The 25417-nt window shown below is 37.2% G+C and overlaps 2 protein-coding genes across 4 annotated transcripts; one reads left to right on the forward strand and one right to left on the reverse strand.

The window, feature by feature from the left end:
- The first annotated feature begins 11415 nt into the window (after nt 1-11415).
- Nucleotides 11416-16037, forward strand: LOC131298059 (rhamnogalacturonan I rhamnosyltransferase 1-like). Its single transcript, XM_058323337.1, has 8 exons — nt 11416-12612; nt 13536-13603; nt 13723-13811; nt 14112-14277; nt 14365-14654; nt 14766-14970; nt 15057-15214; nt 15312-16037. The coding sequence occupies exons 1-8, from the start codon at nt 12291-12293 to the stop codon at nt 15559-15561; spliced, it is 1548 nt and encodes a 515-aa protein (XP_058179320.1). The 5' UTR covers nt 11416-12290; the 3' UTR covers nt 15562-16037.
- A 3807-nt stretch (nt 16038-19844) lies between these two features.
- LOC131298064 (transcription factor BIM2) lies at nt 19845-24718 on the reverse strand. 3 transcript variants are annotated; one of them, XM_058323342.1, is made up of 9 exons: nt 24522-24718; nt 24357-24491; nt 24143-24239; nt 22881-22950; nt 22683-22778; nt 21592-22013; nt 20720-20846; nt 20239-20348; nt 19845-20121 (listed from the first exon to the last, which is right to left on the reverse strand). In XM_058323342.1, the coding sequence occupies exons 2-8, from the start codon at nt 24448-24450 to the stop codon at nt 20247-20249; spliced, it is 1008 nt and encodes a 335-aa protein (XP_058179325.1). In that variant the 5' UTR covers nt 24451-24491; nt 24522-24718; the 3' UTR covers nt 19845-20121; nt 20239-20246. The 3 variants fall into 3 exon arrangements, with proteins under 3 accessions (XP_058179325.1, XP_058179324.1, XP_058179326.1); XM_058323341.1 differs by having other exon boundaries at nt 24357-24717; XM_058323343.1 differs by lacking the exon at nt 24522-24718 and having other exon boundaries at nt 22881-22943; nt 24357-24401.
- Nucleotides 24719-25417: the final 699 nt, after the last annotated feature.

The following is a 25417-nucleotide window of genomic DNA, read 5'->3' on the forward strand; positions in this document are numbered from 1 at the left end:
CCCGAATTTGGTCTTCTAAGCTTTCAAGTGTTTGACTCAAACACTCACTTAGGAAATACAAGTATGTGAAGAAGGTATGAAAATTATCGCTCACGACTTGTACAAATTTTCTCTCAAGAATAATATGAAAGTGGAAGAACAATGAGAATTTTTGGCTTTGATCTTTTGAGAATTTGCTCTTGCAATAATATGGAATGTTGTAGCTTGTGTGTGTACTCATTAATGAGTTCTTGATGCCTTATATAGCCATCCATATGCTTCCTAGCCGTTGGAAACTAGCCGTTGGAACTAGCCGTTGGAAACTAGCCGTTGGAACTAGCCGTTGGAAACTAGCCGTTGGAAACTAGCCGTTTGAAACTAGCCGTTTGATAGAGTGGTCATCCGGGTGGTCGTCCGGTTGTCACAGCTTTCTGTTCAGACAGCCGGCTTGTCAGCCGGTTCGTCAACCTGTGGCTCACAATTTCATCTAAATAAACCCGTTAAAGCATGTATTGAGCTCAATAAAGTCTTTGTAAATATAAATCATGAATCCAAGAGACTTTATGCTATATTTCAAGGTCACGAAAATATTTAGTTCGGGAATCGACTTTTCGATAATTTTGTATTTGCCGAATAAAAATATCATTGAATTAATCATCAAAATAATTAATAGAGATGCATATAAATTTTCACAAATTATAATGCATACATTTTTCAACAATCTCCCCCTTTTTGATGATGACACAAAATGATAGTTTTTATTCAAGTAGGAGTTATGCCAATCTCCCCCTTAATACATGCACCAAAGCAGTTATCTATGATCAACGAGTAATAGCAATAATCATCAGATCATAGCAAGCAATTTTTTAAATTTGCCCAAAATGGCAAGATAGATCAATTAAAACTTGGCTTTTTCTCCCCCTGTGACATCATAAAAAAAAACTAAAAAGAGAAAAACAATAGGGCCATGGTTCCAGCACCATGCCGCTCTTGCCCTGTAGCACTCTATCTTCGTTCATTGAGAGCTTGGCGTCCTTGATTTTCGTATTCTCGAATAATGGCTGCTACAACGGCAGCTATAATGCCAATCCAATACCACAGAGTATCCACATTTACATTCCATCCGAACCATGGTGGTATTCTCATGGTAAGTAACGCACACAGCAGAATGAAGATAAAGAGTTGCATCCAAATGGTTTGGATAAACAACCTGAACTCTGCTCGTTCGGCATCTCTTTCGTAAAACTCAAACGGTAACCCTTGCGGTATGTTTGCCATTGCTTGATGAGAGATTTAGGCCGAGAGAGAAGGAGAGATAGATAGATGAGGAGATAGAGATTGTGTTGTTGAATTTATAGAGTATGAGATTGCCGAATTGTTTGAAATGGTGCGCCGAATTGTTTGAAATGGTGCGCCGAATTGTTTGAAATGGTGCGCCGAATTGATTGAATTGCTGCGCCGAAAGAGAGATAATAGGGGATGCGGCACCGAATAGAGATAGGATAGGGGATGCGGCGCCGAATAGGACAAGAATAGGGGAAGAAAATTGTGTTCGGGTGTTTATTGTTGTGTCCCCTTAATACATGCTCCCCCTAAAAGAGAGCTTTTTAAAGAATGCGAGGGGTATTACCGAGAATGATTATCCCTGCAAGCTTAGAGACAAGAAATTCATATCGGCGAAGTATATAAGAGACAATTTAAGCACTAAGCCATGAAGTTCATACAAACTAAGTGTAACAGACTTAATAAATCAGAGTTAGCAACGCAAAAGCTTGAATAAGTCTCAACCTCACGGTTGTCCGGTTGGACATCCGCTTGGACATCCGACTGACTGTCACGACCCTGACCCGCCCCTTGAGGTCTTAATCATGACAAATGCCAGTGATTTCTAGCAGAGGGCTCCCAAAAGACAGATTTCCAAAACCCACGAAATTATCAGCATATAACAGATTTGTTCAAGACTCAAAATAAATGATCAAACTTGATTCTTGTACATCTAACCAACACTTAAACATGTAAAGAAGGTAGGAGATCCCTACCTCGAGGGTTAGAAGCAAGCCCGAACATGGAGGAAACCTCAAAGTGCTTCGATCATGATTCTTCTTCGATCAATAGGAAGATCTCGTCGCGTAGAACAACTTTAGTACTTGGGATTTTTCCGAAATCTCATTCTAAGGCGATGAAATCGAAGAGAGAAGTTTGGAGGAGAGGTGAGAAAGAGAGAGAGTCGGTCGAGGGAGTAGAGAGAGAGAAACGTGTGTGTGTCTGCCCGGAAAAGAAAAGAAATATATGTGGGGGAGAATTATCCCCTACACACACCTTCACTTATACACCCATGCATATTACACTTGCATCCCGAACTTCTAAATTCTAGCACATTCGACATCCGAACTCATTCTCCATTTTATATCACAACTCATGCCTTAATAAAACATAAAGAATTATGGAAATAAAATACGGGTCTCTACACTGACAAATGCAGGTTAAGTCCAGAAAACGTTTAAGAGGAGTAGCATTAAAGACCATAAAACTGTTTTTCTGCATACCAAACACAGGAAAATGAATCATATGATAAAATGTTTGGAGGGTGATTTCTTTATCAAGATCATTTGTACTCTCCATCAAGTATGATATTTACGAATTCAATCAACTCAACATTGAATCCAAAAAAAACTTTTGACATCAAGAACACAACTTTTTCATAAATGATTAGACATGCCGAGTTCTCGTCGAATGAAACAAAATTGTTCTTCACCAAGGGGTTTTGTGAAAATGTCCGCCAATTGCTTGTCGGTACTAATAAAGTTAAGTTCAATATCCCCTTTTTGAACATGATCTCTTATAAAATGATGTCTAATCTCAATATGTTTTGTTCGAGAATGTTGAATTGGATTCTTGGTTAAGCTAATTGCACTAGTATTATCACATTTAATAGGAATATGATCATATTGCAAATTGAAATCCTCCATTTGTTGTTTGATCCACAATATTTGGGCACAACAACTTCCGGCCGCTACATATTCCGCCTCGGCGGTAGATAGAGCTACGGAATTTTGTTTCTTGCTATGCCAAGACACTAGAGAGTGCCCTAGAAATTGGCAAGTCCCACTTGTACTTTTACGATCAACTTTGAAACCTCCAAAATCCGCATCCGAATAACCAATTAAATCAAATGCAACTCCACGTGGATAAAACAATCCTAAGTCATGAGAACCGCCAACATATTTAAAGATACGTTTAATAGCTTTTAAATGCGATTCTTTAGGACATGATTGAAATCTAGCACACATGCAAACACTAAACATTATATCCGGTCTACTTGCAGTGAGATAAAGTAATGAGCCGATCATACCTCGATACATCTTTTCATTGACGGCCTTACCATTCTCATCTTTGTCTAGCTTAGTTGATGTGCTCATTGGTGTGCTCGTTGGCTTTGATCCTTCCATGCCAAACTTCTTAATAAGTTCTTTCGCATACTTGGCTTGGTTGATTAGGATCCCCTCATTAGTTTGCTTGATTTGAAGTCCGAGGAAGAAGTTAAGCTCCCCCATCATACTCATTTCAAATTCACCTTGCATACACTTAGCAAACTCTTTGCACATATTATCATTAGTGGCACCAAAGACAATATCATCAACATATATTTGAATAATGAGCATATCTTTACCTTTGGCTTTAATGAAAAGAGTAGTATCAATTTTTCCACGAGTAAAGCCATTGTCAAGCAAGAATGAACTAAGTCTATCATACCATGCACGTGGTGCTTGCTTCAAACCATATAAAGCTTTTGAGAGTTTAAAAACATGATCGGGGTATACATGATCTTCAAAGCCGGGAGGTTGTTTGACATAAACTTCCTCATTTATGAACCCATTCAAAATGCACTTTTCACATCCATTTGATAAAGCTTGAAATTTTTGAAAGATGCAAAGGCAAGTAATATGCGAATAGCCTCTAATCTAGCTACCGGTGCAAAAGTTTCTTCAAAATCAATACCTTCTTCTTGATTATAACCTTGAGCAACAAGTCTAGCTTTATTCCTAACAATATTTCCGGATTCATCTAGCTTGTTACGAAAAACCCATTTAGTACCTATAATAGTGTGATCAAGAGGCTTAGGTACTAATGCCCAAACTTTATTCCTTTCAAATTGATTTAACTCATCTTGCATGGCCAAAATCCAATTTTCATCATCTTGAGCTTCCGGAAAGTTTTTAGGCTCAATTTGAGAAACAAAAGCTTGATTTTCACAAAAATTTCTATGAGACGAGCGAGTGGTTACCCCTTTCGAAACTTCTCCAAGAATCAAGTCCTTTGGATGGTTTTGCACGAATCTCCAATCCTTGGAAAGATCTTGGTTGTCTCCCATGGCATCTTGAGGTTGATTAATAACTTCATCTTCTTTGATTTGAAAGCTTTCTACTTGAGTATCACCATCAACTTTTTCTTGAATTGTCAAGTCATGAATCTCATGTGTAATTTCTAAGTCATCATTATCAACAACATCCTTAGTAGCACAAGGATTAGATTCATCAAAGGAAACGTGAATAGATTCTTCAACAAGATTAGTGCGCTTATTATAAATTCTATATGCTTTGCTAGTAAGAGAGTAACCAATAAAGATGCCTTCATCCGATTTTGAATCAAATTTACCCAAGTTATCTTTTCCATTGTTTAATACATAACATTTACAACCGAAGGCATGAAAGTAATTAATGTTGGGTATTCTACCATTCCAAAGCTCATAAGGAGTTTTCTTGAGGATAGGCCTAATTAAAACTCGATTCAAAATATAGCATGAGGTATTAACGGCTTCCGCCCAAAAATATTTTGGCAAAGAGTTTTCACAAAGCATAGTGCGGGCCATTTCTTCCAGAGTACGATTTTTTCTCTCTACTACTCCATTTTGTTGAGGAGTACGAGGTACGGAAAAGTTATGACCAATACCATGTTCATCACAAAACTTTTCATATAAAGAATTGTCAAGTTCTTTTCCATGATCCGTACGAATGTTAGAAATAACAAATCCTTTTTCATTTTGAACTCTTCTACAAAGTTTAGTGAAATTAGGATAAGCCTCATTCTTATGAGCTAGGAACATCACCCATGTATATCTAGAGAAATCATCAACAACAACAAGACAATAATAGTTTCCACAAAGACTTGGAGAGCGAGTTGGTCCAAACAAATCCATATGAAGTAATTGCAAAGGTCTAGTAGTTGAAACAACATTTTTGGACTTAAAAGAAACCTTGGTTTGTTTTCCTTGTTGGCAAGGACCACAAAGTCTATCTTTTTCAAATTTGATTTTAGGAAGACCTTTTACCAAATTTTTTTAGAGAGTTTTGAAATAGCATCCATACTTGCATGTCCTAGGCGCCTATGCCAAAGCCAACTATTTTCACTCAAAGCGGAAAAACATTTTATATCACAATTACTTAAATCATTGAGATTAAAAACATATACATTTTTAAGTCTTTGTCCAACGAAGAGTGTCTTGTTGCTTTTGACATTTTCAATGATACATTTGGATTTTTCAAAGATAACACGATTTCCTCTATCACATAATTGACTTATGCTAAGAAGATTGTGTTTTAAACCACTAACAAGTAAAACATCTTCAATAATAGGAGAATTACCTATATCACCGATTCCTATGATTTTGCCTTTGTTGTTGTCTCCAAATGTGACATGTCCACCATCTTTAGGCGAAAGAGAATTGAAAGCCCTCTTGTCACCGGTCATGTGTCTTGAACATCCACTATCAAGGTACCAACTTCCTTCCTTGAGAGAACTTTTGAAGCATACCTACAATAGCACATCATTTCTTGACTTTTGGTACCCAAATCATCTTGGGTCCTTGAAGGTTAGCATTGATACTGTTCTTAGGAACCCAGACCTTTTTTGCATTAGAAGATGAGTATCCTTTCATAGGACAAGTAGGAGAAATATGACCAATTTTACCACAATAATGACATGTCAATTTAGAATGGCTAGAAGGAGGAACATCTTTTCCAAAAAGATTTTTGTGTTGAGTGGGATTATAACCAATTCCGGCCTTGTGAAAAGAAACCATTTGTTTTCCAAGAAGAATGTCTAAACTTTCTTTTCCATTAGTGAGTTTTGAAAGAGAATTAGTTAAATCATCAATTTGTTTTTCTAAAGATTCGTTTTTGGAAGTATCCTTCAAATACTCTTTTTCTTTTGCCAAAGAGGTTCTTAAACTTTCATTTTCTTCCTCCAAAATATCTTTCTCTTCAATTAAATCATCCATTTCTAGTGAGAGATCTTTAGCAACCTTTTTAAGAAATTTGTTTTTAGAAACAACTTTTTCAAATTCTACTTTCAACTCTTTATAGGCAATAAACAATTCATCAAAGGAATAGGATGAGTCGAGATCTACCTCGTTTTCTTCGATGGCCATGAAACACAAGTTAGCGACCTCTTGTTGCTCATCGTCCTCATCGGAGCTACTATCGTCACTATTGTCCCATGTGGCCATCATAGCTCTCCTTTTGTCCTTCTTTGAATATTTTTTGGCATATGGACATTCACTTTTGATGTGGCCGGGCTTCTTGCACTCGTAGCAAATGATTGGATCTTTTTTGCTACTTTCTTCTTTGCCTCCATCTTTTCTTGAAAATCCTCTGCCTTTGTGAGATGCTCTATTTTTGAGGAGTTTCTTGAACGTTTTTGTGATGAGCGCCATTTCATCATCCTCACTTTCGTTGCTTGAATCCTCCTTGCTTTTTGATTTGCTTGTTGTACTTTTGAAGGCAAGATCCTTAACTTTCTTCTCTTTTTCACCCTTGAGGTTGTGATGCATTTCCTCCGTCATGAGAGATCCCATGAGCTTGTCCATCGTGTATGTTGAGAAATCTTTGGATTGTAGGATGATGGAGGTGGTAGTGTCCCAATTGGTTGGCATGGAACGGAGCACCTTCCTTGTCATTTCGGATTGACTGTAAATCTTTCCAAGAGCTTTTAAACCGTTAGTAATACTAGCAAATCTAGCAAACATTTGAGATATAGATTCATCCGGTTTCATTTTGAAGAGCTCATAGCTATGCACAAGAATATCAATTTTGGACTCCTTAACTTGACTATCTCCTTCATGTGACATTTCTAACTTATCCCATATTTCTTTAGCCGATTCACATGCGGAAACACAATCATATTCATTGGGAGTAATAGCACAAAAAAGAAGGTTCATAGCTCTATAGTTCTTTTCTATTGAAGCCTTTTCCAAATGACTCCACTCATAATCTGGTTTAGGCATAGTCTCTTCTTCAACTTTCTTAGTAGGAATAATGGGACCATTTTTGATAATTTTCCATAGATCATAATCCGTGGATTGAATAAAGATCATCATTCTATTTTTCCAATGAGAGTAATTTTCTCCGGTGAACAAGGGAGGTCTATTGGACGATTGACCTTCGATACAAGAAACATTACTAGTGGTTGCCATGGATCTTAACTCTTAGATGGTTAAATCTACAAACAAGAGCCGATGCTCTGATACCAATTGTTACCCAAATTATGCAACCTAGAGGGGGGGGGTGAATAGGATTGCTAGTAATAATTACCAATAAAAATTTATCTCTAACAATATATGCAAACAATAAGTATGCAATCAAAATAGAGAGATAGAGAGATAGAACCCGTTTATAGTGGTTCGGTCCGGATTTGTCCACGGTCCGGCCCTACTCCACTTCTCCTCAAGCAATTACTTGAAGGTTAGACTAATCTTTAAAAGATTACAACTTGTAAGTCTTGCGGGTGCTTACAAGAACCGAATGCCTCTAGCTTTCCCGAGGAGCTAGCACAACCGCAAGAATTTTCTCCGAAAACTTCTCAAAAACAATAACACCCAAATTCCAACCCGAATTTGGTCTTCTAAGCTTTCAAGTGTTTGACTCAAACACTCACTTAGGAAATACAAGTATGTGAAGAAGGTATGAAAATTATCGCTCACGACTTGTACAAATTTTCTCTCAAGAATAATATGAAAGTGGAAGAACAATGAGAATTTTTGGCTTTGATCTTTTGAGAATTTGCTCTTGCAATAATATGGAATGTTGTAGCTTGTGTGTGTACTCATTAATGAGTTCTTGATGCCTTATATAGCCATCCATATGCTTCCTAGCCGTTGGAAACTAGCCGTTGGAACTAGCCGTTGGAAACTAGCCGTTGGAAACTAGCCGTTTGAAACTAGCCGTTGGAAACTAGCCGTTTGAAACTAGCCGTTGGAAACTAGCCGTTTGATAGAGTGGTCATCCGGGTGGTCGTCCGGTTGTCACAGCTTTCTGTTCAGACAGCCGGCTTGTCAGCCGGTTCGTCAACCTGTGGCTCACAATTTCATCTAAATAAACCCGTTAAAGCATGTATTGAGCTCAATAAAGTCTTTGTAAATATAAATCATGAATCCAAGAGACTTTATGCTATATTTCAAGGTCACGAAAATATTTAGTTCGGGAATCGACTTTTCGATAATTTTGTATTTGCCGAATAAAAATATCATTGAATTAATCATCAAAATAATTAATAGAGATGCATATAAATTTTCACAAATTATAATGCATACATTTTTCAACACCTTTCCCAAGGAAATTTAAGCCCGCCCGGTTTTTGGCCCGCTAGCCCATCAATTGGGCTAGCCCATGGGCTTCAATTTATGGTAGGTAGCCCAGCCCGCCCGGCCCAAAAAAAGAAAAAGCCCGATCAGCCCGGCCCGTGGACGGGCTTGGATAGTGACTTGGCGGGCTAGGCCGGCCCAGCCCGATGACGACCCTTACCTGAAACTTAAGGAGTTTACTCTCTCTTAAGCTCCGTTCAGTTGTCAAGAAACAAAAATGTTGTGTGAGGAAGCTATTCTCGAGAAAGTGAATTAAAGAAAATTTATTTTCTTGTATGTGTTCATTTGACAGAAGAATCTTAGAAGAGAATTATAATTTTGTTGTTCAATTACCAGGAAAAGAAAAAGCTATGGGAAAGTTCTCTATTTTGGTTGAAAATAATCAATTTTGAACAAACCAAAAAAAAAAAATATATATATATATATACACACACACACACTCCATATACATCTCTAAACCTTAATGCTAGTACATTTTTTCCCCCTTGTTTTGAAAAGAATGCTGCATAAGGATTTATATTAGGAATTGCACAAAAGCGTTTACAGTTGGTTTTCTTTGATTAACATGACAATTGTTTTTTGATTAGTGTTAGTTGCTTTGAAGAGGACGTAACTATTGGTGTTAGTTGCTTTGAAGAGGACGTAACTATATATCTATACATACATACATACATATACATAGATGCATAATTGCATCAGTACATGCATCTGTTAAACTGCATTTGTTTTTTGAAATGACAAAAATATTATTAAGAAACTTGATATAAGGATATATCAAGTGGTGTTAAATTGCATTTGTTTTTTTGAAACGACAAAAATATTATTAAGAAACTTAATAAGGGTATAACAAGTGGTGGAGAGGGGAGGGGAATTCAACCGAGTGGATACATCAACTGCATTTGTTAATTACTTTGCATTTAGATGCGGAATATAATCCTTGAGGAAAAACAAAACCTTTGAGTCACGTAACTTTTTTGGTAACTGAACGCCCAAAAAATTATACCGTTGGAAAATTGATTTTTTTCATTATTTCCAGTCATGGCCCTACTTTTTGCTGGATGTGCTCTGCAAGAAAAAGAATCGTAGTAGGAAAGTAAAATATGTGAGTTCAGTGACTTTCTTGAAAACTGAAAACCCTATAAGTTATAGAAAAATTGATTTTGCCATTTTTTTTTCCGATCATTTGTATAGCCCCTAAGGCCATCCATAGTGGCATAATCAAAAATGGATAACCAAAAGTTGACACATCAACTTTGATTATCCATTTAAGAGGTTGCTAAGCTTAACAATGTTGAGGTCCACAATGGTCACTTCTAGTCTATAACTAAAATAAGGGATACACTACAATTTCACTCTCTCTCCCCTTGTGTTTTGCACCATTGATCACTTCCCTCCATTACACTTTTTTTTTTGACAAAAATATATCGATTTTCTCCTTTAATTTTGGGAAAAAAATTGGTGACTTCCTTCCCTAATATTATGAATTTGGAAAAAAAATCATATACTCAAAAAAAAAAAAATAGATGTGTTTTTGAATTTGTAAAAAAATATAAGGTTCTTTATGTACTCAACCACAAGGAGAGAAACGAAAAAAGAATAATAAAAAAAGGAAAAAAAAAGTGAAATATCTTAATGGGGCGATAAATGTTTTCCACCATTGATCACTTCCCTCTATTACGTTTTTTTTTTGGCAAAAATATATTGATTTTCTCCCTTAATTTTGGAGAAAAAATTGGTGACTTCTTTCCCTCATATTATGAATTTGGAAAAAAAATCATGTACTCAAAAAAAAAAAAAAAACAGATGTGTTCTTGAATTTGTAAAAGAATGCAATGTTCTTCATGTACTCTACCACAAGGAGAGGAACGAAAAAGAATAAAATAAAAACGGGAAAAAAAGTGAAATACCTTAATCCGACGATAATGAGTTGAACTGTAAATGATCGAAAGATATGAGCTTTACTTTTGGAGGGAAAGAAAAAGAAAGAGTTCGTGACTGAAGAAAATGAGATATAGAGTAGGCAAAGAAAATAAGAAGAAAATACCATTTGAAACACGCGTGTATATTAGAACCAGTTAACTTATGTGGTGTGATATCCACAAATTTTGATTATTGAAAAAGGTTGCTAGTTTTGGTTATCCAAAGCCCAAAATTTGATTATTTCTAAGAATGTTGTTAAGTTTGATTATACCATTGTGAGCTATCTTTTACCCAAATATTGTTAACTTTAAAAATAATTTACTTTTGATTATGCCACTGTGGATGGCCTAAAGTCTTACGTTCAAAATCTTTCATGTACTATCAAATTTTTTGAAGTCTGTCCGTGCGGAGCATTTGTTCTGGCTTCAAGTGGGATCCCTATTAGTGGAGTTAGGTTTATGGTCCCCACAATAATCTGAGGTGCGCGTAAACTGCCCAAACACTTCATTGTGTGTGTAGCATTGTTAAATTATTTTTTGCTCTCTCTCATTCCTTCCCCTAATAACCAAATATAAGAATCCAAATTTAAAATTTCAAAAAAGTTACTAGTACTAAAAAACTCAATACATAGAGAGTTTTTTTTGGAAAATTATTTTCACAATTATTATTTTTTATTTTTATCCAAATGAATTTATAATATTGTACTTAAATGTGTGAAAAAAGTGCTTTGAATAAAGGGCAAAATAAAAAATTTAAGTGGATAAAGACAAAAAAAAAAGTGTGAATTGTATAAAAAAGAGTCTAAAAATCAATTCTTTTTTTATATAAAAAAAATGTATATCTAATAGGAGTCGAATCTACATGGTGAGAGAGAGAGAGAGAGAGAGAGAGCAACACGGAGTGAAATTACAGCAAGTTCACACACTTTCATAACAACAACAATTCTCTCCTTTTCCAAACAGACACCCAATAAAAACCAACTCCTCTCTTTCTACAAGACTAGGAAAATCTTCAAAGGTTGAGAGAGAGTCTTTCTTCTAGTCCTTCGAAACATATTTTCCATTTCTCCATATTTTGGCTCTACTTCGCAAGTACTAGTCATGGGTGTGGAATGTTGAACGTTGTAGCGAAATCCGAGAGAGAAATCTGTTTGGAGTAGCAAAAAGGAACAATCTTTGGTGGGATTTGTTCCTGAGAATTGGGTTTCAACGCTTTTCCCTTTTATTTTCGTGGGTTCTCTGTGATTTTCTGAGCATTGTGTTGGGTGTTTTATAGATTCAAGACTTCGATTTTTGTTGGGTTTTGCAGAAGTCGAAAACCCAGTTGGGTTTTCCCATGATTTGCTGAGCATTGTGTTGGGCATTCCATAGATTTCAGAGTTCTCCTTTCTTAGCATTTATTTACAGTTATACATACAGTCATGAACATTTAATTACTGGGTAGTTTTTTATATCATTTAAGTCCTTGTTTGGTAGAGGAATTTGTATTATGTTAATTAAATCTTAAAAGAGATTCGCCTTGGTTTGCGTAACAGACAAATCATTCAATTCTTGGATCAGGTTTACTCTCACAGTTGTTTCACCACATTAGAAGTTCTACCAATTAAAAAATCTGAGAGTCTGTTTGTTTCCAATTGTCTTCTCCATATCAGCAGCATCAAAAGTCCACATGTTGTGTCCATTTATGCGTTGAATTTGGGCATTGGAGTCAACCATTGTGGTAAATTTCAAGTCTTTTGTGGTTTCCACAATTGATGGTGTGGACAATGTGTAGACTAGAGAATTGTGATGGAAAGTGCAAGTGCAGGGATGAAGGGAGGGGGTTTAATAAGTTCTTGGGTGAAGGGAAGGGGGAAAGGCCCAAATTGATAGTTTTTCGTGGTCGCCGGATGAAGATGTGGATGATTCCTGGGATGATGACGATTTTGTTGTGGACTTGTGTTGTCCAGATGATGGGATTGGGTGAGGTTTTGGGGCCCAGATTGTTGAAGGGTTGGCCTTCTTGTTTTAGTCCTTCAGAGATGTTTTCAAATGACAAATTGCCTTCTCCTACACCCAGAGTTCTTCCTCCAAAAAGTGAGTATCAGGCTTTTGCACTTTTGGCTAGTTGTTTATTTTAACTTTTCAAGGTTTTTTCTTTTGTGATGGGGAGAACTTTTCTGATTAGAGTAATTGATTTTGTGAGCAATGCTTGAACTTTTTCAGATTGTTGTAATTTGATTCTATTTCCAGAACAGTTTTCAACAAAGGCTTATTTCTGAAAGCACAAACAATCACCCTTTTAATACTACATTTATTTCTGACTGAAACTGCTTTTGTTAATCTTTTGGGTGTTTTCTTGAATTTGGTTTCCTTTCTACAACAAAATTTCTTGAAGTAAGTTTCAAAATCCATCGACAAAACGAGTTTCTTGAAAAAGTGTTTTGCGAAACTGATTCTGGAAATATAGCCAAAGTCAGCCCCACTAGTTATTGGCTATCAGCTAAGTAGAATTGGTATGTTTGAGATATTTGATACTGCCATACTGGGATATTTGCGTGCCAATTGCTGGTTAAAAACTATTTCCAGTATTTGATTCTGGAGATATATAGGAAAGTAACTGTAACTTGGGATTGATGTTTCTGTTTCGAGATTTTTGATCACTAGTACAACTTCCGTCAATCTGCTTTTGTTGCATTTATTTGTGTTTAATTTCTGTTGTGGTTCCTCAGTTCAGATAATCCAACTTGTTCTGTTGCAGGGTTGGCTTCTTTTGTGCACGAGGAGACAACTTTTATTTTATTGATGTCTTGTATTTATGATAGCTGTTTTATAGAAGCTTGTTCTTTCCGATGAGAACCAATTTGTTTAATTCGCAAAACAAACTTGCCGACCTGATAATTTCCTTTGGTGTCAACTGTTTTGGGCATATGACTCATATGTTGGTTTCAAATTTTCTCCTGTTAACTTGTAATTGGGAGGATTCTTATATAAGCTCTTATAGGGACTTTTTATGGCAGGAATTTATAAGAACAATGGTTATCTTATGGTCTCTTGCAATGGAGGACTCAACCAAATGCGAGCAGCAGTATGTTGCCAGTTACATTTATCATTATTTATCACTGACCATTCAAAAAATTTGTTTTCTGTCATTCGTTGAATTGTATTTCTTCGGCTTTTGCTCTAACTTATGCATTTTCTCTTCAGATATGTGACATGGTTGTGATTGCCAGATATCTCAATGTCACTCTTGTTGTCCCAGAACTGGACAAAACCTCCTTTTGGGCCGATCCAAGGTTTGCTCAATTATATCTGCTGCATTTAGTTGAATTTTAACATATCAGAACTGTTTCGTTATTCTTAGGTAGTGTTTGGTTGATTGGAATGAAGCTCAAACAGAATGGTCATTCTCTTGGGTTACTTATTCCCCTGTTTGGTTTGGTAAAAAAATTGACAGAATGTACATTAGAATGAAATGAGCATTCTGGGTTAGGCGAATGCCCATTCAAACGAGGCCATTCCTTTCCAAAATCAGTCTAGCAAACCGAACACTACAGGTTATTTAGAGCTGTTAATATTATTTACCTATGTGGCAGTGAGTTCCAAGACATATTTGACATTGATCATTTCATTACATCATTGAGAGACGAGGTTAGAATATTGAAGGAGCTACCACCTCGGCTCAAGAAGAGAGTTGAACTGGGAATGTTCCACTCATTGCCACCTGTTAGTTGGTCCAACATTTCCTATTACCATAATCAGGTTAATTTCTTTATCTAGGTGCTGGAAATAGCTGCTGCTGCTTTTTTTCACAATGTCATGACCGACTTTTGAAATCTTCATAATCAGGTTCTTCCTCTGGTGAAAAAGCATAAAGTTGTGCATCTGAATAGAACTGATGCTCGCCTTGCTAATAATGGGCTTCCGATAGAGATTCAGAAGTTGCGATGTAGAGTAAATTTCAGTGCTTTAAGATTCACTCCGGAGATAGAGGAATTGGGCAGAAGGATAGTCAGGATTCTAAGACAAAACGGCCCTTTTCTTGTCCTCCATCTCCGATATGAAATGGATATGTTGGCTTTCTCTGGCTGCACGCGTGGTTGTAGAGATGTGGAGGTGGAAGAATTGACAAAAATGAGGTAATCTTTTATACATTTATTTCGTCTATATGCTAAACCAAATACTCAATTCTGAAAGTTATGTTTTTATTTGGCGTTCTCTATTTGACTGTCACAACGACACATCGCTAGATATGCCTACCCGTGGTGGAAGGAAAAAGTGATAGATTCCAATCTCAAACGAAAAGAAGGTTTGTGTCCTTTGACGCCAGAGGAAACTGCTTTGACATTAAGAGCACTGGGTGTTGATCGTAATGTTCAAATTTATATCGCTGCTGGAGCAATTTATGGTGGAGAAAGGAGAATGGCGAGTTTGGCATCTGCATTCCCAAATTCGGTCAGTAGATTGAAGTGAGTGTAAAATTTCCACATTTACTCGGGGAAAATTTTGAAACAGCTTGTTTTTTTGTTTTACTGAGACAGGTTAGAAAGGAGACCCTGCTTCGATCCTCAGAGTTGAAGTTTTTCCAAAACCATTCATCCCAAATGGCAGCACTTGATTATCTTGTATCTTTGGAAAGTGATTTATTTGTTCCAACTTATGATGGAAATATGGCTAAAGTTGTAGAAGGCCATCGGAGGTACTATATTGCTGCTAGTATGTATACTTCTTGTTCTAGTTGTTTTTGCTTTTCGGTAAATTGATCATCTCATGCGAGATTGTGCTAAACTTTCCAGGTTTTTAGGGTTCAAGAAGACGATTCTATTAGACAGGAAGCTTCTAGTTGATTTGATTGATAGACGCAGTAATGGGTCATTGAGATGGGATGAATTCTCCTCAGTAGTTAAGGAAGCTCATGCCCATCGTATGGGGAGGCCAAAGAACCGCGTTGTGATTCCAGAGAGACCAAAGGAAGAAGATTACTTCTATGCGAACCCACACGAGTGTTTGCAACAGTTCACAAGTAACCAGTTGAGAATTACATGATATTGGTACCTTTTTGTTGCTAGTGGATGGTTTACACACTGCTTAAGCGGTTTGGCCCCTTAGGTTGTGTTTGGATCAAGGATTTTTGGAGCAAAACGAAAAATCCCGGAAATAGGTTCTTTGGTTTTCTATCATTTCACTTTTCCTTGAACAAAATTTCTCCATAAATCCTTGCTCCAAATATGACCTAACATTTAAGAGTAGGAGTAGGAGTAGGAGAATGATTGTTCCCTGTTTGGTCAAGGGGAAACATCATGGGGGTTTTCCCCAACAAATTTTTACCATCTTTTTTACAGCAGTTACTGGGTACTGAAATTGATGTATAGAAGACCACCCTGCCATTGCAGGAAAATTTCAAGTTGTTATTTTTTTAGTTTTTCAGATGGGGGTTTTTCAATGAATATTCCCCGTCAGATTATACATACTTTGTTGATATGGCTAGTCTCATATTTCATTATCTTTGCTTGGTAGTGACATACATACATGCATATATATATATATACATACATGCATATATATATATATATATATATATATATATATATATATATCCGAATGAGTTGATTTTATACGGGATTTTTAAAAAATATGTTTTGAACAAATCGAACGGCTCCAATTATTTGCGTGGGCTCCGATTAGTTTATATATTCTAAACAACAGAGAATGATTGTTGGAGGGTAGCATGATCTGATTCTTTGAATATTATTTATATCTCTACACATATTTATAAAGTGTTACTTGTAACTTTTCATGATTGTACTGTTTTACCTAATTCCAACTGGTCTGGTTTGGCAAGGCAAAGGATTAAGCAGACAGGAATTTGAACCATGTATTTTCTTCTTTTACTCAGTTGTCCATGTATTTATATTCTATATATCTATATATCTTGTTCTCTGTTGTATTATCATCCCTATATGATCCTCCTTAAGATTTTAGCAGCGGAAATTAGCTTACTCTGAATGATTGCCTACAATGTATAGTATTTAAGATCATATCGTTTGTTCGCCTGAGAGCATTCCCGTTATAATAAGTAAACGAGCGTGGATAAGTAAATTTAGCAATGCTCAAAAACACCCCACATTGTAATAAGTAAAGTTACAAATCTTTTAGCAAATAACCAAATTTCACTCATTCCATAACCAAACTTGACAACTTTTACCAATAACCAAAACTTAATAACTCAAAAATACCTCACATTGGAATCGTTTCATCATGATGAATAATTTGGTGTGGTTGGGTGCGTGATTGGAACTCGTTTGCTATTGAACAAATGTGCATTGTGTATTGTGAGGGTTTTTTTGGTTAAGGATGCAAAAATAACCAAGGTGGAGGTAGAAGTTGTTAAGTTTGATTATGGACTAAATGGATAATCAAATGCTGACATAACACATTTTGGTTATTGATTTTGATTATTACCATTATGGATGCTCTAAGTAATTACTAACCTTTATTCACGAGAAAAAAAAAAACCCGATACCCTATAGTAGCAATTCTGATAGGTAAAAAGGGCTAGAGTGGTTTTGCCCGCGCCATTTGTGGGCTCGTTCTGAATCTGCTTGGATGATCGTTTATCGAGAGATTATCGATAAAAATGATTTTTGGGAGAGTTAATGTTCTCTAGAAGTTCTTAAATAAAGGGATTTTTGTCAGCGAATTTTTTTTTCCCTTTCATTTTACCCTAAAGGGTAAATGAGCTTTGATCCTCTTGGCACTCTCTTGATTCACAAAACAACGGTTTCAATCATCAACGGTTCTGATCATCGAAATGGCCTACAGATAGACCACAACAACATGGAAAAGAAGTTTTTCAGTGCCGAGTGGGCAGGCTACGTGGTGCCGAGCACGATTTCGGCCGTCCAAACGTATTTTAGACGGTCCAGATCTATTTGGGTAATTTTTTAGTGTAAAATAACCAAAACACCCCCTCAAACCCACACAGATATAACCGTCCAAAACACGTTTGAACGGTCAAGATGAGTGCTCGGCACCACGTGGCCGTGCCCACCCGGCACTGAAAAATTTCTCCAAGAAAAGGGCGTTCTGTTTTCTAGATTATTGAAGTGTTTTGACCTTTGGTGTGAACATCGAGGAAGCCACTATCCCCATGGTCCTGGTTTTGGATTGGGAATTAAATACTACTTCCACTAGTGACGGAAATTTGGCCACTCAGAGGCAGCATCAAGCTGATTGTTGCGCCACAATTTCAGTGCTAAAGGGACTACTGATCCAAATTTCAAAGCACTCATGAATGAATATGGACTTCTTTACCAGAACCGAGTAGTTGGGGTCTGTTCATCAATGTCAAGCGATTTTTACTTTGAAGAATGATCAGGACACGAATTCAAATACAGATGTGTCAAGAGCTATGTATATGATGCGTGTGGTTTTCAGGTGCATCAGACGGATCCGTTGCACAGCTCCTTTTACATTCGAAAAAGACTAACCGCGTTGCAACGTCTTTGATTAGGATTCTAAGGGCTCGTTTGATTGCTCGACTAGGAAGGTGGGATTAGGATTAGGATTAGGAGAACACAAGGGCCCACATGTTTTTCATTATTCTTTATTCCCGTGTTTGGCACATCTGAAAATAACCTTGGACCGATAAAGGGGGATTAACTAAAACTAGAGGGAGGGGTGGTATTAGCTTGTCCCACTTCTCTGGATTATCACCCTCTGCGTCTAACAATCAAAAATAATCTCCATCGTCTTTATCTCACTCTAACCAAACATAGTACAACTAATCCCAATATTTACGTAATTTCATCTATTATTCCGTAGACCCCACTTTTCTCCTTTATTCTCATCGTGTATTCTATCTTTTTCAATACTCCTCGAAAATAATCCAACATCAAACATGCACTGATATTTGTTTCGGAGAGCAGAAAATGTATTAAAATGCGAGGATATGTTTGGAGCGTGAAAATGCTTGATGTTCAACACTTCTTTTTTCTCCATCTTTATCTGACCTTCAACCAATGCACAATTGGCGGTGGCCAACATAACCATTCACTTCCTAAACCTAGTTGTCCTTCAATGAGCTTTACTATAACCCAACTGGAATTGGGTTTGTTTACTACCCTCCAGGGTTGAGTTCTTTATGGATTTCATCGGTGTCTATTTTTACTCATTTGACCTACCCATTTGTGATTTGTTGTTACAGATATGCTTGCAGTATGTGCTATTTTGAGTCTATGCATTTTAGCCTGAAATGCTCATGTCTAGGAGGTGGTGGTGGTTTGTAATTCTTTCCAAACAGTTGTGATGAAATCGCTTTGTAAGTGCCGTTTGGCTTCATGAAAGAAATTTCAGATGTTCAAAAAGAAAATGGAATTGGGTTTGACAATTTATATTTCGTAATAGGTAGTATGATTTTGGTGCTTAGTTACGATTGTAGTGATCCCATGCTGATGTTTTTTTCCTTTTACATCTGCCTCCCATGGTGATGGTGATGGTGATGTTTGCTATTGCTAAGCACAAATTGGAGCCAATTCTTGTATGGTGAGAGAAATCGACCTCTCCTACAAAGTGCACCAATGAGTAAGATCCTTTAGTTGTGGTGGTGGAACCACTTCTATAAACTAGTAGTTGGATTTTCTGTGGCCCATTCTATTTCTATCCCATGGATAACTTGAGAAGTTGGCCACGGGGAGTGTACATAAGTGAACAAATAAGAGTCAAAGATGTTACTAAGTGCTCCCTTAAAAACATCTCTGGCCCTTACCCATTTTTTACCTAAAAATCTGAGTAAAGGCTGCATTTGGTTTGAACATCTTCAGTTCTTTACTTAGATTTTAAATCCTAACCATTGTACTCTCTCTCTCTCTCTCTCTCTCTCTCTCTCTCTCTCTCTCTCTCTCTCCAAATAAAAGACTAATTACCCATACAATCAAAAGAAACATCAATAGCCGTAATCTATCTATCAAAGAAAAACTAAAATGTCCTATTTTATTTAGCCACTATTTACTACTTTTTTTTTTTTTTTTGATCCGACTATTTACTACTTGAGATGAGAAATATTTTCTATATACTTTCTGAACCTAATATTAGAACGTTCAATTGAATAGGCAATATACAGTCCGATCGGCTACATAAAGGATGCTCGCGTCTAGGTGATGGCGGTTTGGGTACTATCAAATTTTGTGATGAAATTTTCTTACAAGCGCCGCTGGGCTTTCTTGAATGAAATGTCTGATAAAAAAAAAAAAGAGTTATAGCATTTCTATGACCGCTGAGTAAATTTCTTTAGTTTTACTCCCAAGAAAGATAAAGACAACGACAAGAAATTAAATGGAGACAATTTCATATGATACTAGTATAAATGAGATCAAGATGTTTACTACTTGGAGATTGTAAAAGAAGATATAACTTGGTACTATAAATTTACAGCTAATTACATTTCACAAAGAACAGACAAACAGAAACAGCCTAAGAACTTTGACATTGGTAAAATGAATGCCATCTGAACAAAAAGCAGCTTCACAATGTTTGCATGGAAGCCTTCTGAGGTAGAAGAAGAGGATAAATATATGTAATAGGTTCATCTGGGGGGACAGCATCCACCTGGGAAAAATTGAAGCATCACATAAGCACTCGGGTATAACCATCATATAGACGAAAACTTTATCGGAAAATGAAAAACAATTCCAGAGAGTAAGTAATGGGGTTGTTAAGCCATACTAGATACGTTAGGTCCTCAGCCTTTTATGAGCTTGACCGGAGTCATCATAGCTGCTCCCAAGCCCATGGACTGCCCTCAACTGATTGCCAGGAGAATAGTTCTGAGGATCCTGTATGCACAATGAAATTCTTGACAAGATTTTTAAGAAAATAAAATCTTTAAGTTCTATACGTGTTTCAAGTACGAGAAATGTTTAGGCACTCCCCTTTTTTACAAGTCATGTAAATTTACAAAATTGTCCTTCCAAGTGTGAAAAGTGAAAATGCGAAAGGACAATGTCCTGAATTCACATGTACAAACATTGAAGAAAATGAGCGCCAACATAATAATAAATAAAAAAGGACACATTTACATGCATATGTCTATTTTTCCCTCCACATGGTCATCTAAGTAGTGGGATAAGGGCCTTCTCATGATAAGACAAATGCCTTGACTTATAGATGAGGCCTAAAAAAAAAATATTGGAGATTTTAGAGATACCTTTTCACCAAATGTAGTAGTCGGTCCAGTATTTGCTCGTTTTCCAACATCAAGCTGCACTGAGATGCTGGCCTGTGACAAATCCACTCCGGAAGATTGCAGCGCTTGAGTCAAGGTATTCAATAACCTGTTCAACAAAACCCAAAAACAGGAAATGAGAAGATCTTTTCTTTTAAAACAAAAATTATGTGAATTTCCTGCGCTAGAAGGTATACATCGTAATATGAAGCACATATTCTCAGGGAAAGGAGTTTTGAGTTGTGCACGTAGTTAGGAAAAAAGGCAATAAAATTCCAAGTACTCCAAGAAAACACCAAAGATCTACCAGTCCAAAGTCACTACAGGTGGATCATGAAGTGCAATCCCTATAACTAGCAACTAGCAAGGAGAAGAGCATTTGGATCAACAATTCCTTCCACAGCACAAAGGGAGATAGGAGCTATCCCATCCCAAATAGCATATATTTGGAGTTCAATCTGAAATCCTATTTTCTTGCAAGACATGTTCAGAAAAGGGAAAACTCCAGAGATTGCTTCAGGTTGCCCCGCTCTGTGGTTGGCCTTTCTACTTGACTAAGTATTCCGCTGCCTAAAAAAACTGGGAATAGCTAATAAACAGAAGGATATCAGCTAGACATTTACGGTGGCCAAATAACAAATTCACCAATGTTCCCTAAAATTCACAAATTGTGAACTGAGCAGCACAAACCATTTTTTAAAGCAATATGGATAAACAAAGAGGTGCATTTTCTAGAATAACATAACAGTTGCAGATGAATTTGTCCCCCCAAAGCCAAAATCTTCACAAACAAAGACATCAATCGGCGAAACACGAACTCCAAGGAACTTAATCTAGGTGCTTTTAGTGCTTACCCTTGGGAGTAGGCATTCGAAAAGCTAGCTTCAGCACTTCCAACTTTGAGCTCTTCCTGTTCACCAAGAGCATAGCTTGTAACAGCATTCTCAGTTGTAGATTGTCTAACCTGCCAAAATTGCGATTGGGACTGGGAAGCCAACTGCCCAGAATAAGAAACAGATGTTTGATGAGCTTGTGTATGCATATCCTCAAGAACACCAGATTGCAATGGTATTTGACTTGGAGTTGCTTGATTCGATGCCATAGGGGGATGATTTAATGCATCATATGCATCAGCCTCACCCAAGTCAGATTCTGCTGAGTTACGTGCATTAGAGAGCATGGCTGGCATGACAACAGTATTATCTTCCTGACCAGATCCATTCCTCATGAGTTGCGATGGATCCATAAAACTTTCTACAGGCGCAGAATTGCTTTTCTGCACGCAAACACATGATACATGAGAGAAAGTCCACGACCTTTGTTATAACTCGTCTTGTTCGAATTAGCACATAAAAATTCAACCTAAAACCAAGAGGAAGTGAAATCCCTTTTGAAAGATCAAAAGCTAACATAAAATATCATCGACCGAGCACCAGACCCCATAAGTAATTAGGTTATCAGAAACAACCATATGAATAAGAACGAGAGGTCAACGGATATGCGTATCCTAAAAGTGAATTTCCCATAATGAACTTTAGGTTGCAAATAGCCACAAAGTACTTAAAGAAAGATGGAAGACGGAGACGTCATAGGTATCTGTGTCAACACAAGTATTTGACATAATAGAAAAACATTGCTACGGCCCCAAAGTACTTATAGCTCAGAAATGCAGAAGCACCCATATTCGTGAACCAGAAATACATCTTCTAGCTAGATGTAATCATTCAGCTGCAATAAAGGTAAGACTTGGTTAGTTGAACTGTCCAAGCTTCCACACACTCAAGGACCAAAGATTAGAGCCCCCTAACAGCATCAAATACCAATACACCACTAAACAAAACTGCAGGGCAAGAATGGCAGGCCAAAGCATGGCATAGATCAAGACAGGATAAAGTACATATTAAGGGTAGCAGGAAAAAAGTACATATTAAGGGTTTGGGTTTACCCATGGCATCAACTTTGAGGGCACCTGAGTCCAACCTTGGTACGGCCCTTCATACAACTGTAACTTCTCCTGTAAAAACTGGACGTACTCAATAACCTGCATATAGATAACCATCCTTCAATTCATTTTACGGGTGAAATAAATTGGAAAATCAACAGAATCATAGACACAGATCAAAAGAAGTGGTGGACAGTGGACCTCCAATAAAAGTGAAGCTTTGTCTCTCTTCTGATCATTTTGAGGTAGGAGATCCTTCAACATCTGAAATCTGGACATCAAACTAATAAGCCCCGAGCACAACTAAGTTACACAAATATTGCACACAAGAAAGAGCTAGATGAATTCAATCATTCTTTGCAGGATACAATCACCAGAGTTACTAAGGAGGGGATCAACACAGAATTCAAGTGAAGGTTTGTGTAAACATGGCCATAAATGATATCTAACCAACTAAGTTCACAAATACTGCATAAATAGAGCAAAACGCAGGGGTTAGGCCTTTAAGTAATTTTGACCCTCATGAGTCATGTTGATTCCAATCATCTAGAATCACTAGAGAAAAAGTTGGTAAATCACCCTGCAACTATTAATTTGAAGATCAACTCACAAAATCGTGGGATCATAGTAGTCCTTCAACCATTCCATTTTAGAATGGCTTCTGTTGCATAATAAATAATTTTGTTATGGTGCTAGAACGTTCATGACACCAATAACTTTTTTTCCCAAAATCCGGGCATTTGGCCATACACCTCCCTATGCCACCTTCTCTCTAGCCCATAAATCACTACCTCTCTTCAAATCTCTCACTATCCTTCACACACCTCACCCATCGAAGTCCAAATTCTGACCAACAAGGAACATTCTAGTATATCTCCAAAAGGACTAACCCAAACTTTCCCAACATTTTGGGATTACAAGTTTGTCAAGAATAGCAGGCAAATACTAGTCCACCCAGGGAGTACATGTTTTCTAGCAGCCAACGAAACCCAGCATCGTATGCAAATCACTAAAGAATATTCCAACAAAGGAACACCATATCCTACAGCTCAAACATGTAACCAGTAAACATACTATACCAACATCCATAAACCCAAGGGGTTAGCCTGGTGGTCAAGGCCTAGGACTAAGGGGTTTGCTCTCAGGTACGAGACCTCGCACGTGCTATCAACTCCTTTGGGGCCATACGGAGTAATTGCTCCGGCTTTAATTGGGCTCCCCGCAAGTGGGCGGTGGGATTGGCCCCAATGAATAGTCAAGGGGAGCGTAAGCTGGCCCGGACACGTGAGTTATAAAAAAATACTATTCCAACAACCATAACTGCTATTCTTACCAATTTACAAACGCATATCTACTGTCCAACTACTCAATCCCTAAACAAAACGTTTGGACAAATTATAAACCGAAGAGCACTCACAATCAACAAAATTGCACAACAGAAAAAAAGACTATATCGTACGTGCCTCTCGTTAATTTTGCACCTCCGACGCTGTTCCGTCTCGGAATGCTTGGACCGAGGCGCGTTGCCCTTCTGACCGGTGCCTTTTCCATCTGCTTTTGCTGTCGATCGCATATTAAATTTGGAAAAGTTAGAAAAATCAGTACCCTATATAGCACGTAAATACACGAGTCTGTGCGAATAATCGGGAGATAAAAAGCGTGGGCCCTGGCGAAAACCTATATGAGAAGTAGCATCTGTTGTTCTGGAGACAAATTCCTCATCTTCGTCTTCTTCTTCCTCTTCGTGGTGGCTCTTCAGACTTCTCACCATTTCACCCGAGGTCCGATTCTTTTGCACTGATTATCTGAAATGAGAGAGAGAGAGAGAGAGAGAGAGAGAGAGAGAGAGAGAGATGGCCGGCGATGACCCTCCGGCGGCGAATGGCCTAACTTCTCCGGTACGGGTCTGGAAAATAAGAAATCTGTAGAATTAAGGTACATTGGAGCCCTAACGAGCTGCTCTCTTCATGTATCCATCCAGCAGGCCCAAACCCTTCCGGCCCGTTTAAAAAATATAAAACTAAAAATCTCAAGCCCGCCCACCCTAACTAAAAATCTCCAACACAGGCGCCGTTTCAGAACACTTTTTTAAAAAATAAGTACTTATTTTATATTTTTAAAATCAAAAATAGTGTAAATAAAAATTTTTTTTTTAATTTTTTTTCACCGTATAAAAGATCTCATCGAGATCTTTCAAATAAGATCCATATTGCATATTTTTAAATTTTAATAAATCTATTATTTTTGAGCTTGAAATTGCCTTCTTAAAAAATAAGAACTTATTCTACGTTCCGGAATGGGGCCTAATTTTTTACCTACATTTGAGTAAAATTTAGAGTAAAAGTTTCATTTGATATGGAGCACGCGGACGGACAAAGTTAAATCTAAGAATAAACTTGAATAAAAGCTTTTTAAATGGCATAGTTGTAAATTTCAGAGGGAGGAACCGCTAAAAATTTGAGTAAAGATTTAGTTCTCACCTAATTTTGGTGAAATAATTGAGTAAAACTCTAATTTGGTATGAGTAAGGATTGGAGTTGCATTTTGGGTGTTTTTCACTCAAATTTGATTATCAGTTTAAATTTGAGTAAGGAGTGGAGATTGTGTTAGTAAAGGGCAATCTCAGTGCACGAGACTCCCGTCATTGCAGGGTCTGGAGAATGATTGATATACGCAGCCTTACCTTTGCAAGCAAAGAGAATGTTTTCGCGACTCGAACCCGTGACCTCTAGATCACA

Source organism: Rhododendron vialii, chromosome 8a (genome assembly GCF_030253575.1).
Source record: "Rhododendron vialii isolate Sample 1 chromosome 8a, ASM3025357v1".
Taxonomy (NCBI): domain Eukaryota; kingdom Viridiplantae; phylum Streptophyta; class Magnoliopsida; order Ericales; family Ericaceae; genus Rhododendron; species Rhododendron vialii.

What these genes read in the sequence shown, in the direction of transcription:
- LOC131298059 (XM_058323337.1), top strand. Translation starts at nt 12,291, where the DNA reads ATGGTGTGGACAATGTGTAGACTAGAGAATTGTGATGGAAAGTGCAAG. An exon ending in TCAACCAAATGCGAGCAGCA is followed by an intron (nt 13,604 to 13,722) that starts GTATGTTGCCAG and finishes TTTTCTCTTCAG; the next exon opens with ATATGTGACATGGTTGTGAT. An exon ending in GAAGAATTGACAAAAATGAG is followed by an intron (nt 14,655 to 14,765) that starts GTAATCTTTTAT and finishes ACACATCGCTAG; the next exon opens with ATATGCCTACCCGTGGTGGA.
- LOC131298064 (XM_058323342.1), bottom strand. Translation starts at nt 24,450, where the DNA reads ATGGTGAGAAGTCTGAAGAGCCACCACGAAGAGGAAGAAGAAGACGAA. An exon ending in AGATGCTACTTCTCATATAG is followed by an intron (nt 24,240 to 24,356) that starts GTTTTCGCCAGG and finishes TGCGATCGACAG; the next exon opens with CAAAAGCAGATGGAAAAGGC. An exon ending in AGGTGCAAAATTAACGAGAG is followed by an intron (nt 22,951 to 24,142) that starts GCACGTACGATA and finishes TTTGATGTCCAG; the next exon opens with ATTTCAGATGTTGAAGGATC.